At 48.3% G+C, this 12,969-nt stretch overlaps 1 protein-coding gene across 4 annotated transcripts in view; it reads right to left on the bottom strand.

Annotated features, from left to right (window-relative positions):
- The window catches only part of HEATR5A (HEAT repeat containing 5A), a 175,883-nt gene extending 172,062 nt beyond the window's left edge, over positions 1–3,821 (bottom strand). For all 4 annotated transcript variants that reach the window (XM_075330385.1, XM_075330383.1, XM_075330384.1 and 1 more), the window contains exon 1: positions 3,555–3,821. In XM_075330385.1, the coding sequence (XP_075186500.1) occupies positions 3,555–3,665 (111 nt within the window). In that variant the 5' untranslated portion in view covers positions 3,666–3,821. The remainder of the gene's footprint in view (positions 1–3,554) is intronic.
- Between the last annotated feature and the right edge of the window lie 9,148 nt (positions 3,822–12,969).

Here is a 12,969-nt window from a genome sequence, read left to right on the forward strand (position 1 = left end):
TTCCCGCAATATGGCAGAACGAACTGCGCTTGCGCGAGCGGACATAATGCACAGGCGCGAAATTTGAAAATGCAACGAGGATGATGATGGAGGCGTCATCACGTCAATCAAGAAAGGAGGACGGTGAACAGCGGAAGGAGGGGGGACAGGAGCAGAAAATGAGCCCGCCCATCTGACCAACACAGGTCATTAGCATATGTAACTGTCATGTTTTATGAAGTTATTTTTGGGGTCTGGAAGAGGAGTCCGGGCCAAGGTGCACCTTCATAGAAGGCAGCCCAGGAGCTGCAGAAGGGGAGACTTTTAGTTTATTAGTGAAAAATCTGGTGACACGTTCCCTTTAATGTTGATGATTATGGCTTACAGTCAATGAAAACCCAAAAGTCATTATCTCAGAAAATTAGAATATTATACAAGACCAACTGAAAAAGTGATTTTAAACTCAGAAATGTCGGCTCCTACTGAAATGTCTGTACAGTAAATGCTTAAATACTTGGTCGGGTCCTTTTGCATGAATTACTGCATCAATGCGGCAATGTGGCATGGAGGCGATCAACCTGTGGTACTGCTGAGGTGTTATGGAAACCCAGGTTGCTTTGATAGCAGCCTTCAGCTCGTCTGCATTGTTGGGTCTGATGTCTCTCATCTTCCTCTTGATAATACCACATAGATTCTCTATGGGGTTTAGGTCAGGTGAGTTTGCTGGCCAATCAAGCACAGTGATACTGTGGTTAGTAAACCAGGTATTGGTACTTTTGGCAGTGTCGACGGGTACCAAGTCCTGCTGGACTTCATTTTGCTTACTGCTCATTGCCTAGGTTACCAGCCACTGCTGCAGTCTAGTTAGTCGGTCCCAGCCAGTGCAATGCACTCTTTCTATGCTGCAGAGACAAGGCATCCTCAGAGTGAGCACAGCTCAGACCAGCAACACGGCAATGCCACCAAACCCAACTGCTAATCTGCCAAGTCTAGGAGCTGCAGAAGGTGATACTACCTGCAGCACGCCAAGTAGTCCTGTAATGACAATCTCCTGCTGATTACACAGTGATTTTATCAAAATGACAGCAAACAGCTCAGTAAGTGACACATCGCTGGAATCAGGATCTCTGCCCCTACATTATGCTGCTCTCTGATTAGGTGGCAAAAACCTGGTGGCAGATTCCCTTTAGAAGCTCCACCTTACTTGAGAACAGAGAGGATTTTTAATAAGTAAATTGCACAGTTGATGGTTTTTAACAAGACCTTTGCAATTTCTTTCCCCATATGGGTATAACCCTGTAAGGCTGCTTTCACACATCTGGTTTTAGCATTGTGGCACAATCCGGCTCAAAAACCTATGCAACAGATGCGGAGAAAAAAACGGATCCGTTGCATAAGTTTTTCCATGCGGCCCGTCCGGTTTTTGACGGATGCGGTTTGACACTGAGCATGCACAGTGCAAAAAACCACATCCGGCGTCCATAGGCTTGCATTGTGAATCGCGCCGCATCACGACGGATCCGGCGCGATGCGTTTTTTTTGCCGCACCAAAAAACGTGCCAAGCAACGTTCCATCCGGCCGCCGCATAGGCTTACTATGCCGCATCCAGCAAAAAACGGACGCAAGGCCATGCAGCACAATACGGCGCTAATGCAAGTCTATGCGGAAAAAAACGCAACCGGCGGCAAAAAAAACGGTTGCGTTTTTTCTGCAGAGCGCCGTATTGTGCCGCACGGCAAAAAACGGATGTGTGAAAGCAGCCTAAGAGGATGAAACGCCAGCCCCTCTGTTTCATTCCACTAATCTACAGTCTAATCCTGTGTGGATGAACTATGGAATAAGGCCGAGTTCACACCAAGTAAAAAAATCTGCATCATTTCCAAACTGATGAAGAAAGACTGATGCACTTTATAAGTGACCTGCTCACAGTGACTGCAATAATATGGCAATCGATGGGGCAGCAACAGGAAGGGTCATCAGATCGGCCCTGCGGACCTTCATAGGACACACCTTACAGTAACCGAGACCATAGCTGCAGCACAACCGGTATTGGGCACATCGCTATGGGCCAACCCTGCTAAGCCGGGCATTGGGCATAATGTTATGGGTAAACTCTGCTGCGCCAAGCATTGGGCACTATGTTATGGGTCAACCCTTCTGTGCTGGGCACAAATTTATGAACCAACCCTATTGCAACATGCACAACACTATGGGCCAACCCCGCTGCACCGGGCATTGGGCCAACCCCACTGCGCCGGGCATTGGGCACAACATTATGGGCCAACCCCGCTGCACCGGGCACAACACTATGGGCCAACCCCGCTGCACCGGGCATTGGGCACAACACTATGGGCCAACCCCGCTGCACCGGGCATTGGGCACAACACTATGGGCCAACCCCGCTGCACCGGGCATTGGGCACAACACTATGGGCCAACCCCGCTGCACCGGGCATTGGGCACAACACTATGGGCCAACCCCGCTGCACCGGGCACAACACTATGGGCCAACCCCGCTGCACCGGGCACAACACTATGGGCCAACCCCGCTGCGCCGGGCACAACACTATGGGCCAACCCCGCTGCGCCGGGCACAACACTATGGGCCAACCCTGCTGCGCCGGGCACAACACTATGGGCCAACCCCGCTGCGCCGGGCATTGGGCACAACACTATGGGCCAACCCCGCTGCGCCGGGCATTGGGCACAACACTATGGGCCAACCCCGCTGCGCCGGGCATAGGGCACAACACTATGGGCCAACCCTGCTGCGCCGGGCATTGGGCACAACACTATGGGCCAACCCCGCTGCGCCGGGCATTGGGCACAACACTATGGGCCAACCCCGCTGCGCCGGGCATTGGGCACAACACTATGGGCCAACCTTACTGCGCCAGACATTGGGCACAACACTATGGGCCAACCTTGCTGCGCCAGACATTGGGCACAACACTATGGGCCAACCTTGCTGCGCCAGACATTGGGCACAACACTATGGGCCAACCTTGCTGCGCCAGACATTGGGCACAACACTATGGGCCAACCTTGCTGCGCCAGACATTGGGCACAACACTATGGGCCAACCTTGCTGCGCCAGACATTGGGCACATTATGGGCCAACCCTGCTGCTGCGGGCATTGGGCACAACATTATGGGCCAACCCCGCTGCGCCAGGCATTGGGCACAACATTATGGGCCAACCTTGCTGCGCCAGGTACATTATTGATCCACCTTGCTGCACCTGGCGCTGGGCATAACATTATGGGCCAACCCTGCTGTGCCAGGCACTGGACATGTATAAGAGAAGCGCACACTCTGCAGCATTGGATCAGCTGAGGGGCGCACGCCAGCTATTAAGGCACGACACCTCCCAGCACACCCTGATACGCATGCTGGGCGTTGTAGTGGCCGCTGCCCCAGCAGCACATACAGGATGCCACTTCCAGGAGCAGATAGGCGAGGTGCAGTGGTACAGCGCCCCCACTGGCTGGACAGGTCTTGTGACCCTTCGTGCCCCCCGTACTCCGACACCAGGGACCGCTCCCGTCTTTCCTACATAAGCCCCCCTCGGTTACCCGGGCTGTGACGGGCAGCATCCTCCGCAGGTACCGCAGCCATTCCAGGACGTGTAAGCCCCGCTGCGGCTCCTCCAGCCCGGCCACATCCAGAAGAACGAGCCGCCCCATGTCTCGCCCCGTAGATGTCACATCGGAGCTCTGGTCACCGGAGTCTGCCGGGGCCGCCAGCCCTGCTATCGGCGATCGTCTACACAGCCTGCCATTCTGCCCGCTCGGCCATCGGCTGAGTGCTCTGCGGAGCGCCGCTGCTATCGATGTGATCCGGCAGCGCCAGGCCCTGCACTCCCGGAATACAGATAGTGCACTATATGGGGCTGGCTTTTTGCAGGACGAGCTCTAGTATTGGTTATCCTCCACCTCCAATGCTATGTGGATGTAACATGGATTATATTTAACCCCTTCACCCAGGGGCAATATTCCATTTTTATTTTCGTTTTTCCCTCCCCTTCTTCCAAGAGCCATAACTTTTTTATTTTTCCGTCAATATAGCTATATGAGGATTTATTTGTTGCGAGATAAGTTGTACTTTTTAATGAAGCTATTAGTTTAACCATAGAGTGTAAAAAAAAATTCCAAATGTGGAGAAATAGTGAAACAAGGGCAATTCCACAATGGTTTTTGGGACATTTTATTCACCGTGTTCATTATATGATAAAACGGATGTGTGGGTGTGATAACTCACGTCGATACGAGTTCGTAGACACCAAACATGTATACCTTTGCTTTTATCTAAGCGGTGAAACAAAAATTCTGAAGTTTGTCCAAAAAAAGAGTAGCGCTTTTGTCGCCATTTTCCGTGACCCCTTAGCGTTCTCATTTTTCGGGATATGAGGCTCACTGATGGCTTACTTTTTGAGTCTTGAGCTGGCTTTATTAATTATACCATCATTGTGCGGATGGTACATTTTGATTGCCTAATATTGCATTTTAACAAAATTTTGCAGTGACCAAAAAATGTAATTTTGGTGTTTGGAATTTTGTTCTCGCCACTGCGTTTACCAATCAGATTAATTGATTTTATATTTTGATAGGTCGGACATTTCTGAACTCGGCGATATCAAATAAGTGTATATTTTTTTTTTTTAAAAAAAAAATTGTTTTATTTTCAATGGGGCGAATGTGGGGTGATTTGAACTTTTAGGTTTTATTTTTTCATATTTTTTTAAACTTTTTTTTTTTACATTTTATTATTTACATATTATTATTACTAGCCCCCCTAGGGAACTTTATCACTGCAGTGTCCGATCGCTTGTTCATTTCTGGTGATCAGAGCAGCACAGCTCTGATCAGGAGAAATGCTCATCTCCTGTGAGTGCGGCGCTCTGTTGGCTCTCACAGGAAGGGAGTCATGGTAGCGTCAAGGGTCATTATTTGTTCCTGCGCTACCGTGCTAACACATTGCCACCCCGTCATCGGTGGGGAACAGCTCAATCCCATTTAAATCGCGCTGTCAGTGTTTGATAGCGCAATTTAAAGGATTAACAAGTGCGGGCGGTTCTCCGATCCATCTGTGCCTGATAGCCACACATCTCTGCTGATCGGATCAGCACAGATGTGCAGGGCTTACCGTGGACTCGCCGGTAACCGAGGGGACACAACCAATGACGTACTAGTACATCATCGGTCGTGAAGGGGTTAATACAAATCTAATAAGTTTTATGTGTAAAGAAAAAACCTTAGAACCCATACTGCAAAAACCAAGCCTTAGGCCTCTTTCACACTCCGGTAATTTGCATCATTATTTCTATGCCAAAATGAGGAATATCTCCAAAACACAGACCAGGTGTCAGCCTTTCATATTGATCTTCTTCATTAGGACTGTTTCACACATCATTGAAAAACACAAACGTTTTTCACTGACATGCTAAAAACGCCTATGTCCCTCCGTGTGCCGTGATTCACGGCACACGTGGTTTGTCCATGTGCAATCCGTGATCAGTGATACGTGATTGCACATGGACGTATACTCACCTATCCCCGCTCCTGCTGTCCGTGGTGCTGAAGAGTCCCGTGATGCAGCATCCGGCCGCCGCTGTCTCACCTCTGCAGCTACTTCCCGGTCGGTTGCGCCTGCATAAATGAATATGCATGCCATAATGAGCCAGCCAGGAAGCTGCGGAGAGCAGAGGCTGAAGACAGCATCGCTGGAGACGGGTGAGTTTAAAGGGAACCTGTCATCAGAAATTTGGCTTTCAACCTAAAAGTTTCCCCCTCTGCAGCTCCTGGGCTGCATTCTAGTAAGGTTTCTATACTTTTTGTGCCCCCTTTTAAACCAAAATAAATACTTTATAAAACTGTACCTTTCGGTTTGAAAATCTTGTAAATCGTCCATGGGGGCGGGCCGTCTGGCGTCCGTTGCTGTATCTTACACCGTCAATCATCCCTCAGGACGCCGCCCACTGCGCCCGAGGTCCCGTGCACGCCGGGACACCTGGTGACGTGGTCGCACGCACGAGAGTATGGGCGGCGCTGTGATTGCATCGCAAGTGCACGCCCATACTCTCGTGGGCGCGCTCTCCCCTCTGTACGTCGCTCAGATCCTCTCTGCTTCTCCTGTAGTGGCCTGCTCCGCTCCTCCCATCTATTTCCTGCTGCAGGGTACGATGGGAAGGAGGTGACGTCGGGTCGGCGCAGAACGCTGGAGGCAGTCGGGAAAGGGCGGGCACGAGAGTATGGGCGGGCACTTGCGATGCAATCACAGCGCCGCCCATACTCTCATGCCTGGGACCACGTCACTAGGTGTCCCGGCGTGCACGGGACCTCGGGCGCAGTGGGCGGCGTCCTGAGGGATGATTGACGGCGTAAGATACAGCAACGGACGCCACACGGCCCGCCCCCATGGACGATTTACAAGATTTTCAAACCGAAAGGTACAGTTTTATAAAGTATTTATTTTGGTTTAAAAGGGGGCACAAAAAGTATAGAAACCTTACTAGAATGCAGCCCAGGAGCTGCAGAGGGGGAAACATTTAGGTTGAAAGCCAAATTTCTGATGACAGGTTCCCTTTAAAAAGCTTGTTATTTTGAATGTCCGTGTTTTTCTGGTATGTGTTTCACAGATCAAACCATAGTGTGGTCCATGGGACATCAGTGATGCCACAAAAAAACGGACATGTCTCTGTGCAGAAATCACGGACACGTGTGTATGCTGCATGGAAACACGTCAGTGAAAAATCACCATTGTGTGTGCAGATCCATTTATATTTTAATGGCCCTGCGTATGTCAGTGATTTTGGTACGTATAAAAACTGTCACATATGTACCAGAATCACTGACGTGTGAAACAGGCTTTAGTTCCATTTCTGGTTAGGTGTCCAAACACTTATGAAACACTGATGCAAAATAATTACGTGTGAAAGAGGCCTTAAAGGGGTTTTCTTGGATGTATTCTAAAGGCCGCTTTACACGCTACGACATCGCTAATGCGGAGTCGTTGGGGTCACGGAATTGGTGACGCACATCCGGCCGCATTAGCGATGTTGCGTGTGACACCGATGAGCGATTTTGCATCGTCGCAAAAACGTGCAAAATCGCTCATCGGTGACATGGGGGTCCATTCTCAATTATCGTTACTGCAGCAGTAACGATGTTGTTCCTCGCTCCTGCGGCAGCACACATCGCTGCGTGTGACACCGCAGGAGCGAGGAAGCTCTCCTTACCTGCCTCCCGGCCGCTATGAGGAAGGAAAGAGGTGGGCAGGATGTTACGTCCCACTCATCTCCGCCCCTCCGCTTCTATTGGGCGGCCGCTCAGTGACATCGCTGTGACGCCGGACGGACCGCCCCCTTAGAAAGGAGGCGGTTCGCCGGTCACAGCGACGTCGCTAGGCAGGTAAGTAGTGTGACGGGTCTGGGCGATGTGCAGCACGGGCAGCGATTTGCCCGTGTCGCACAACAGATGGAGGCGGGTACCCACGCTAGAGACATCGGTACCGATATCGCAGCGTGTAAAGCGGCCTTTAGGAGAGGTCATCTGTGTCTGATTGGTGGTCCAACACCCTGCACCCCTCACGATCAGCTGCTCCGGGTGCAACCGGTGGCCAGAGCTACTCAGTTACGGAGCTGCACAGCGCAATCAACTGATAGCAGCTGCGGCCAGTACTGCAGATCCTCCCCGTATTCACATCGGTAGAGGCAGATGTGCAGTACACGGCCACTCTTCCGTTGATTGTGCTGTGCAGCTCCATAAACAAGTAATTTGGATCAGGGCAATGTCAGCAGCATGATGAGGTTATGTGATCACGATGCTGACATCCCTAGCTGGAGCTGGAGAGGCACACACATCATTGGTGGTAAGTGCTCCAGTAGAGCTGAAGACACCGAAGATTTATTGTAATTAAGGGGAGCTAGGGGGGTGATGGGTGCTGACACAGAATGAGGCATGAGGGGAAGATGCAAAGATGGGTGCTGATACAGAAGAGGTAGCAAGACGTGGGAATTTGATTACCCAGTTTGGAAAGCGAGGGAAGGGATGGGTCAGACAGTATGGGGGAGCAAGGGGAGGCAGTGTATGAGGACACAGTATGGGGAGCAAGGGGGATGTAGGAGGACACAGTATAGGGAGTGAGGGGTTTTTTTCACTATGCTTAGCACAATTCCTACTGCTTTGGAGGTGGAAATGGGTCCCTGGTGGCACCAATGATATATCCACCCCTGCTTTTGGTACGTGTCTGTTTTTTTCGTATATTGTTGCTATACTGCAGTGTTATTACAAATATATAAGTGATGGTGTATTCTACTATGTCGGCTCCACATGGTGGTTACTTGTAAGGTTTTTAGGTGTTCGTAAACATTACACAATAAGATTTTGATGTTTTCTATTCCACGAGTTGAGTGTTCCTTTTGTGGTTATTACATGTTTTTAGGCATTGAAGCACCCTTATATAGTCGTTTTCCATATTATTTTATCTTAATCACTTAGTTGTGCATCCTCTTCTTTGGTTCATAGTGGAACTTTAGATTTAAAGCGCCACTCCAGAAATAAAATAACAGACTCCGCTGGAATGGTGCTATATCCTTTTTTTTTGTCTGCCGCTTTGCCTCACCTGGCTTTGATCAGTGCAGACGATATGAACCTTTGACAACCTGCACTCAGGTTTAGCCCCAGGCAGGTGAGATGGTAACGCTGGGCGGCATTGGGGGATGATGGATCAGTTTTTCTGGAGAAACAACAGTGGATAGAGAGGTAAGCTTGCTGGCCTGGAGGAGAAAAACAAACAGCCTTAGCCTTTTTTGTATATGTGCCCACTATCAGTGTTTGCAGTGTTTTGGATGCAGCATGTTTCAGCTGCGTTCAAAACGCAGCATTGTACAGTACTAGCACAGTGGATGGGATTTCTAGAAATCTCGTGCCCACGGTGCTTGCTTTATCTACAGCTGACACTGATCTGCGAAGAGGCTTTCCAGGCCGCAGCATGTCAATTGTTTTCTGCGGATTCACATGCGTCCTCTGTAGGGAGAACACAAGCGAGAGACCGCAGCGCACTGAACCCTGATCGTGTGTATGAGCAGCTGCGGTCTCCTGCTTTCTCCTGCAGAGGAGACTCGTGGCACCGCAGGTCAGGACCCTAAGACGCGGTGAATCCTGATCGTGGGAACATACCCTAAGGCTGTGTTCACACAGGGCATTTTTTTGCATGTTTTTTTTCATTGGTTTTATGCAAATCCATGCTAATAAAATGCTGCTTTTACAGTCCCAGCAAAACCTATGAGATTCCAGACTGAAATAGCAACCTGCTTGGTTTTTGCTGCATTTTTGAAAGAAGCAAATTGTCTCTTCAGGGAGGAAGGAGACAAACTCTAGTGCCACCTATTGGAGGTAGCAATCCTAAAAGTCAAAAGTGTCCATTTAACGAGACTTGTCACATGACTTCGGATTTATGCCAGATCAGAACCTCAATTTGCAGACACGGTGTTTCAGAGTGATTGCCCCTCATCAGTGCAAAGTATGAGATCTGATCAGGCTGTTTGAGAAGCTATAATGAGGTCTAAAGGGGAAGTTATTATACTTTTATGATTGCTACCTCCAGTAGGTCGCACTAGAGTTTACCTACTTTGCCACTGAAGAGACAATTTGAATATTTACTATTGCAGCTAATATCTGCTGCGTTTCAGCGTAGAACACGAGTACAGTATCTGTAATTAGGGAGCGGTCCTGAGATTCGTGTTACCCGTGGTTCGAATCACATGATCGGTTCCTTTAACATTATTTTATTTTGCCAATGAAATAATTTTAGGATGCATATATTTTCTTAAGTGTATTGAGCCATCAGGTTACACAGGTAAGACGTCCATGTGCTTAGGATGGGAGAACCAGCAGCTCCTTGGGATGGTTCCTTACAGTAAGTCTACCTTCTCTTATCCGTATTGCTACACAGGGCAAAGTCTCTGATTGTTAAATGTGAGATCATCCAGGACATACAACAGGTGACTGCACAGAGTAAAGGGACACACCTTTGTATGAGTGTATGACTCGGCTCTAGCACAGCACGCACCCACTGGTGACTGCCAGTACAATACTGTAAGTGCTGTTTGTGATTAGTGTAATGATTTTACTCACATGATCATTATGGTTTTCATATAAAGTAAACATTTAGAAATTAACAAAAACAAAGCTGAAGTGCTATTCTTGTGTCATCTGTGCCGGTTCCGGTCCACTTTATCAGCCACTGAGCTGTGTTGCACCTTTGTTGCTGGCGACGTGAGACTAGGACCTTTGGTGCAGGGAGCTATGGCGTTAATTCTTGTCCGGTTTTGATCACTCTGTCCTGAGAGCTTTGGCTTCAGCTATTTAAATCCTTGAGGTTCTAACTTCCACTGGCAGTCAATAAGTTCTGCTTACCTAGTCTATAGCCATAGTCCTTGCTCCTGTCATTTCTCCTCATTTATTCCATTTTGACTACCTTCTTGCGTTCTGATTTTATCCACATGACCTCTTGGTATTGACCTGATGTAATGACCTATGCTACTTTTGTTATAACAAAAAACAAAAAATACTTTTCAGCCACTCCACCACCGACTGAAATTCCAAGGTAGGGAAAGGGATGCACGGATCAGAGTCCAGCTGGTCACCAGAAGAAGCAATCCCAAAAAAATCCAAGAAAAATCCAGCAATTCAAATGATAAAAAATTCTAAGACTGTATTTGTAACGACAATCAGGGAGGGGACCCACAGGACCGTGCACCAGACTCAACCGAGGAGGCAACCGCGAGATAACCCCTATACAGGGACTGTCGGGCGCAACCCCAGAGGGCCTAAATGCACAGCAGCCGGGATTAGCAAGGCACACTGGGTAGCGTCCTATTCGGGTCCACGGTAGAAGCCATAACTGGCCCGAGACAGATGCAGACTGGTGGGATCAGGACGAAGACCAGGACTGAAGACACGTGCAGGCTGATGGAATCAGGTAAAATCAGGAGTCCGCAGCTGGCTGTCACAGGAAGTGACCAGAGGAGACGGAAGGAAGGACGTACTCAGACGGGCACTCAGGATCTGCTGGCAGAGACAGAGTTAATTGAAGCTCAGAGGGACCTGAACAATTAGCACAAGAGACAAGACTACAGGGACACGTTGAACAAGCACCACCCAAAAGAAAGAGAAGTCTTAAGTACCCAGTACCTGTCAGCAGCAATATCCGGATAAATAGTGCTGGCCCTTTAAGAAAAGGTAAGAGCGTGCACCCGCACCCTAGTGTGCATGCGGGAACCCCGAGACCCGGACGCCAGAGCTGGAGACACAGGAGAGGAGGTAGAATGCAGGTGCGCAGGATATCGAGCGGGGAGCATGGCACGATGCTGGGTCTGGCGGGAAGGAGGCACAGGTGGTGCCGCTGGAGGACAGCGGGCACAGTGGCTGTGAGCATGGCGCACGGGAACCGGAGCGGTGAGTGATGCGCGGTACAGCCGCCCCGGGTCCGTGACAGTATTTCATATTATAAAATTCCATGGTTAATACTCCATTAAAAGGGAAACAAATTACGTGTTTCAGATCCAACAGATCCTTACTCTTATCTGATCTGATATGACAAATATCTTCCTAATCTGCAGAGGAACTGTATAACGCACTTGATATTCATATATTATAATTTAAGAGAATACTCACAATCACCAGCAGATGGCACCTCTTTTCCATTTTCCTTGCAGTTGAAAGTCATAAATGTGTTAGGAAGAGGAGACGGCGATTGTAAGTTGAATATTACTGTAATATTAACACCTAATATTATTAATATTATTTATTATTATAGCAACATTTATTCCATGGTACTTTAAATACCCTATATATACTCATATTGAGCATGTCAGACTGCTCGGGTGTGCAACCCAAGTAACGTATCTAATGGAAGTCATTGGGAATGTCAAGGATTTTTCCGGCAGACAGTCCCAAAAAGTACTGGGGGCAGTAAAATCATGGAAATGGATTGAAAAAGTGCTCAAATTAAATGAGAACACCATGGGGAAGATGCTACATGCATTTCAGACTCTCAAGTTGCTGCTAGTGACAATGTTGTTAGAGTATTACGCAAATGTAAAGAGAGAAGAAAAGCCTCCTCTACCCCTTAGGTTATGTTCATAAATAGCATTTTCACACTTTCTCATTGCCTTCAATGGTGAAAAAAATGCAAAAACACTGAAAGAATTAACATACTCCTTCTTTAAAAATGCAGCAGTCTTCCATTTCAGTCAGGAAAAAAGGAATTGTGTGCATGAGATTTCTGATGTTTTTTCCCATTTGTAAGAAGTGGGACTTCTAGAGTGGTAAAGCCTATGCATGAAGTGCAAGAGCTGCCAAGAATTAGAAGGAGGGACTAAAATACACCCTGGAAGATACATAGAGAAGGGCCTCAGAAAACATTTACATTTAGAAGGAGTGGGACTTCTTTGGCCAAGAACAAGAAGTCTCAGATTTGAGGCCACTAGTCTAGGTTCAACTGGTACAATAAGGTCATTTAGGCATCCAACTCCAATTTTGCTCCAGTTAAGGTGGGTGTCAGTTCTTCCTGTGCTAGCTCAGGGAATCAGGCAACCCTGAGGCTTCAAATTGATCGAAGCAGGGGTTTGCAAACTTTTTTTTATCTTTTTTGAGACCTTTGCCAATGAAAATGCATGAACCATATGGGGGGAAACCTCTCCAACCCATCTCGGGGAAAGAACACTACAAGTCCTTTGTCCATTTATTCAATAGAGTTGCATTTGAGCTATCCCAATGTATGAATGCATCTTTATTTTTTTTTCTTACATGGAGTTGAGGCAAATCTGAGGCTACCAGACAGTTGTCACTGCTCCCTCCCTGCTTAAGTTGATTCCATCAGTTGTTAGTGCCGCTGGAGGCATAATAATTAATAGGTGCATCCGCCAGTCAACTGAAATGGTGACAGTCTGACTGTTCTCAAGATGAACAAGTCCTGGATAGGCCC

The sequence above is a fragment of the Anomaloglossus baeobatrachus genome, chromosome 12 (assembly GCF_048569485.1).
Source record: "Anomaloglossus baeobatrachus isolate aAnoBae1 chromosome 12, aAnoBae1.hap1, whole genome shotgun sequence".
NCBI classification, from domain to species: domain Eukaryota; kingdom Metazoa; phylum Chordata; class Amphibia; order Anura; family Aromobatidae; genus Anomaloglossus; species Anomaloglossus baeobatrachus.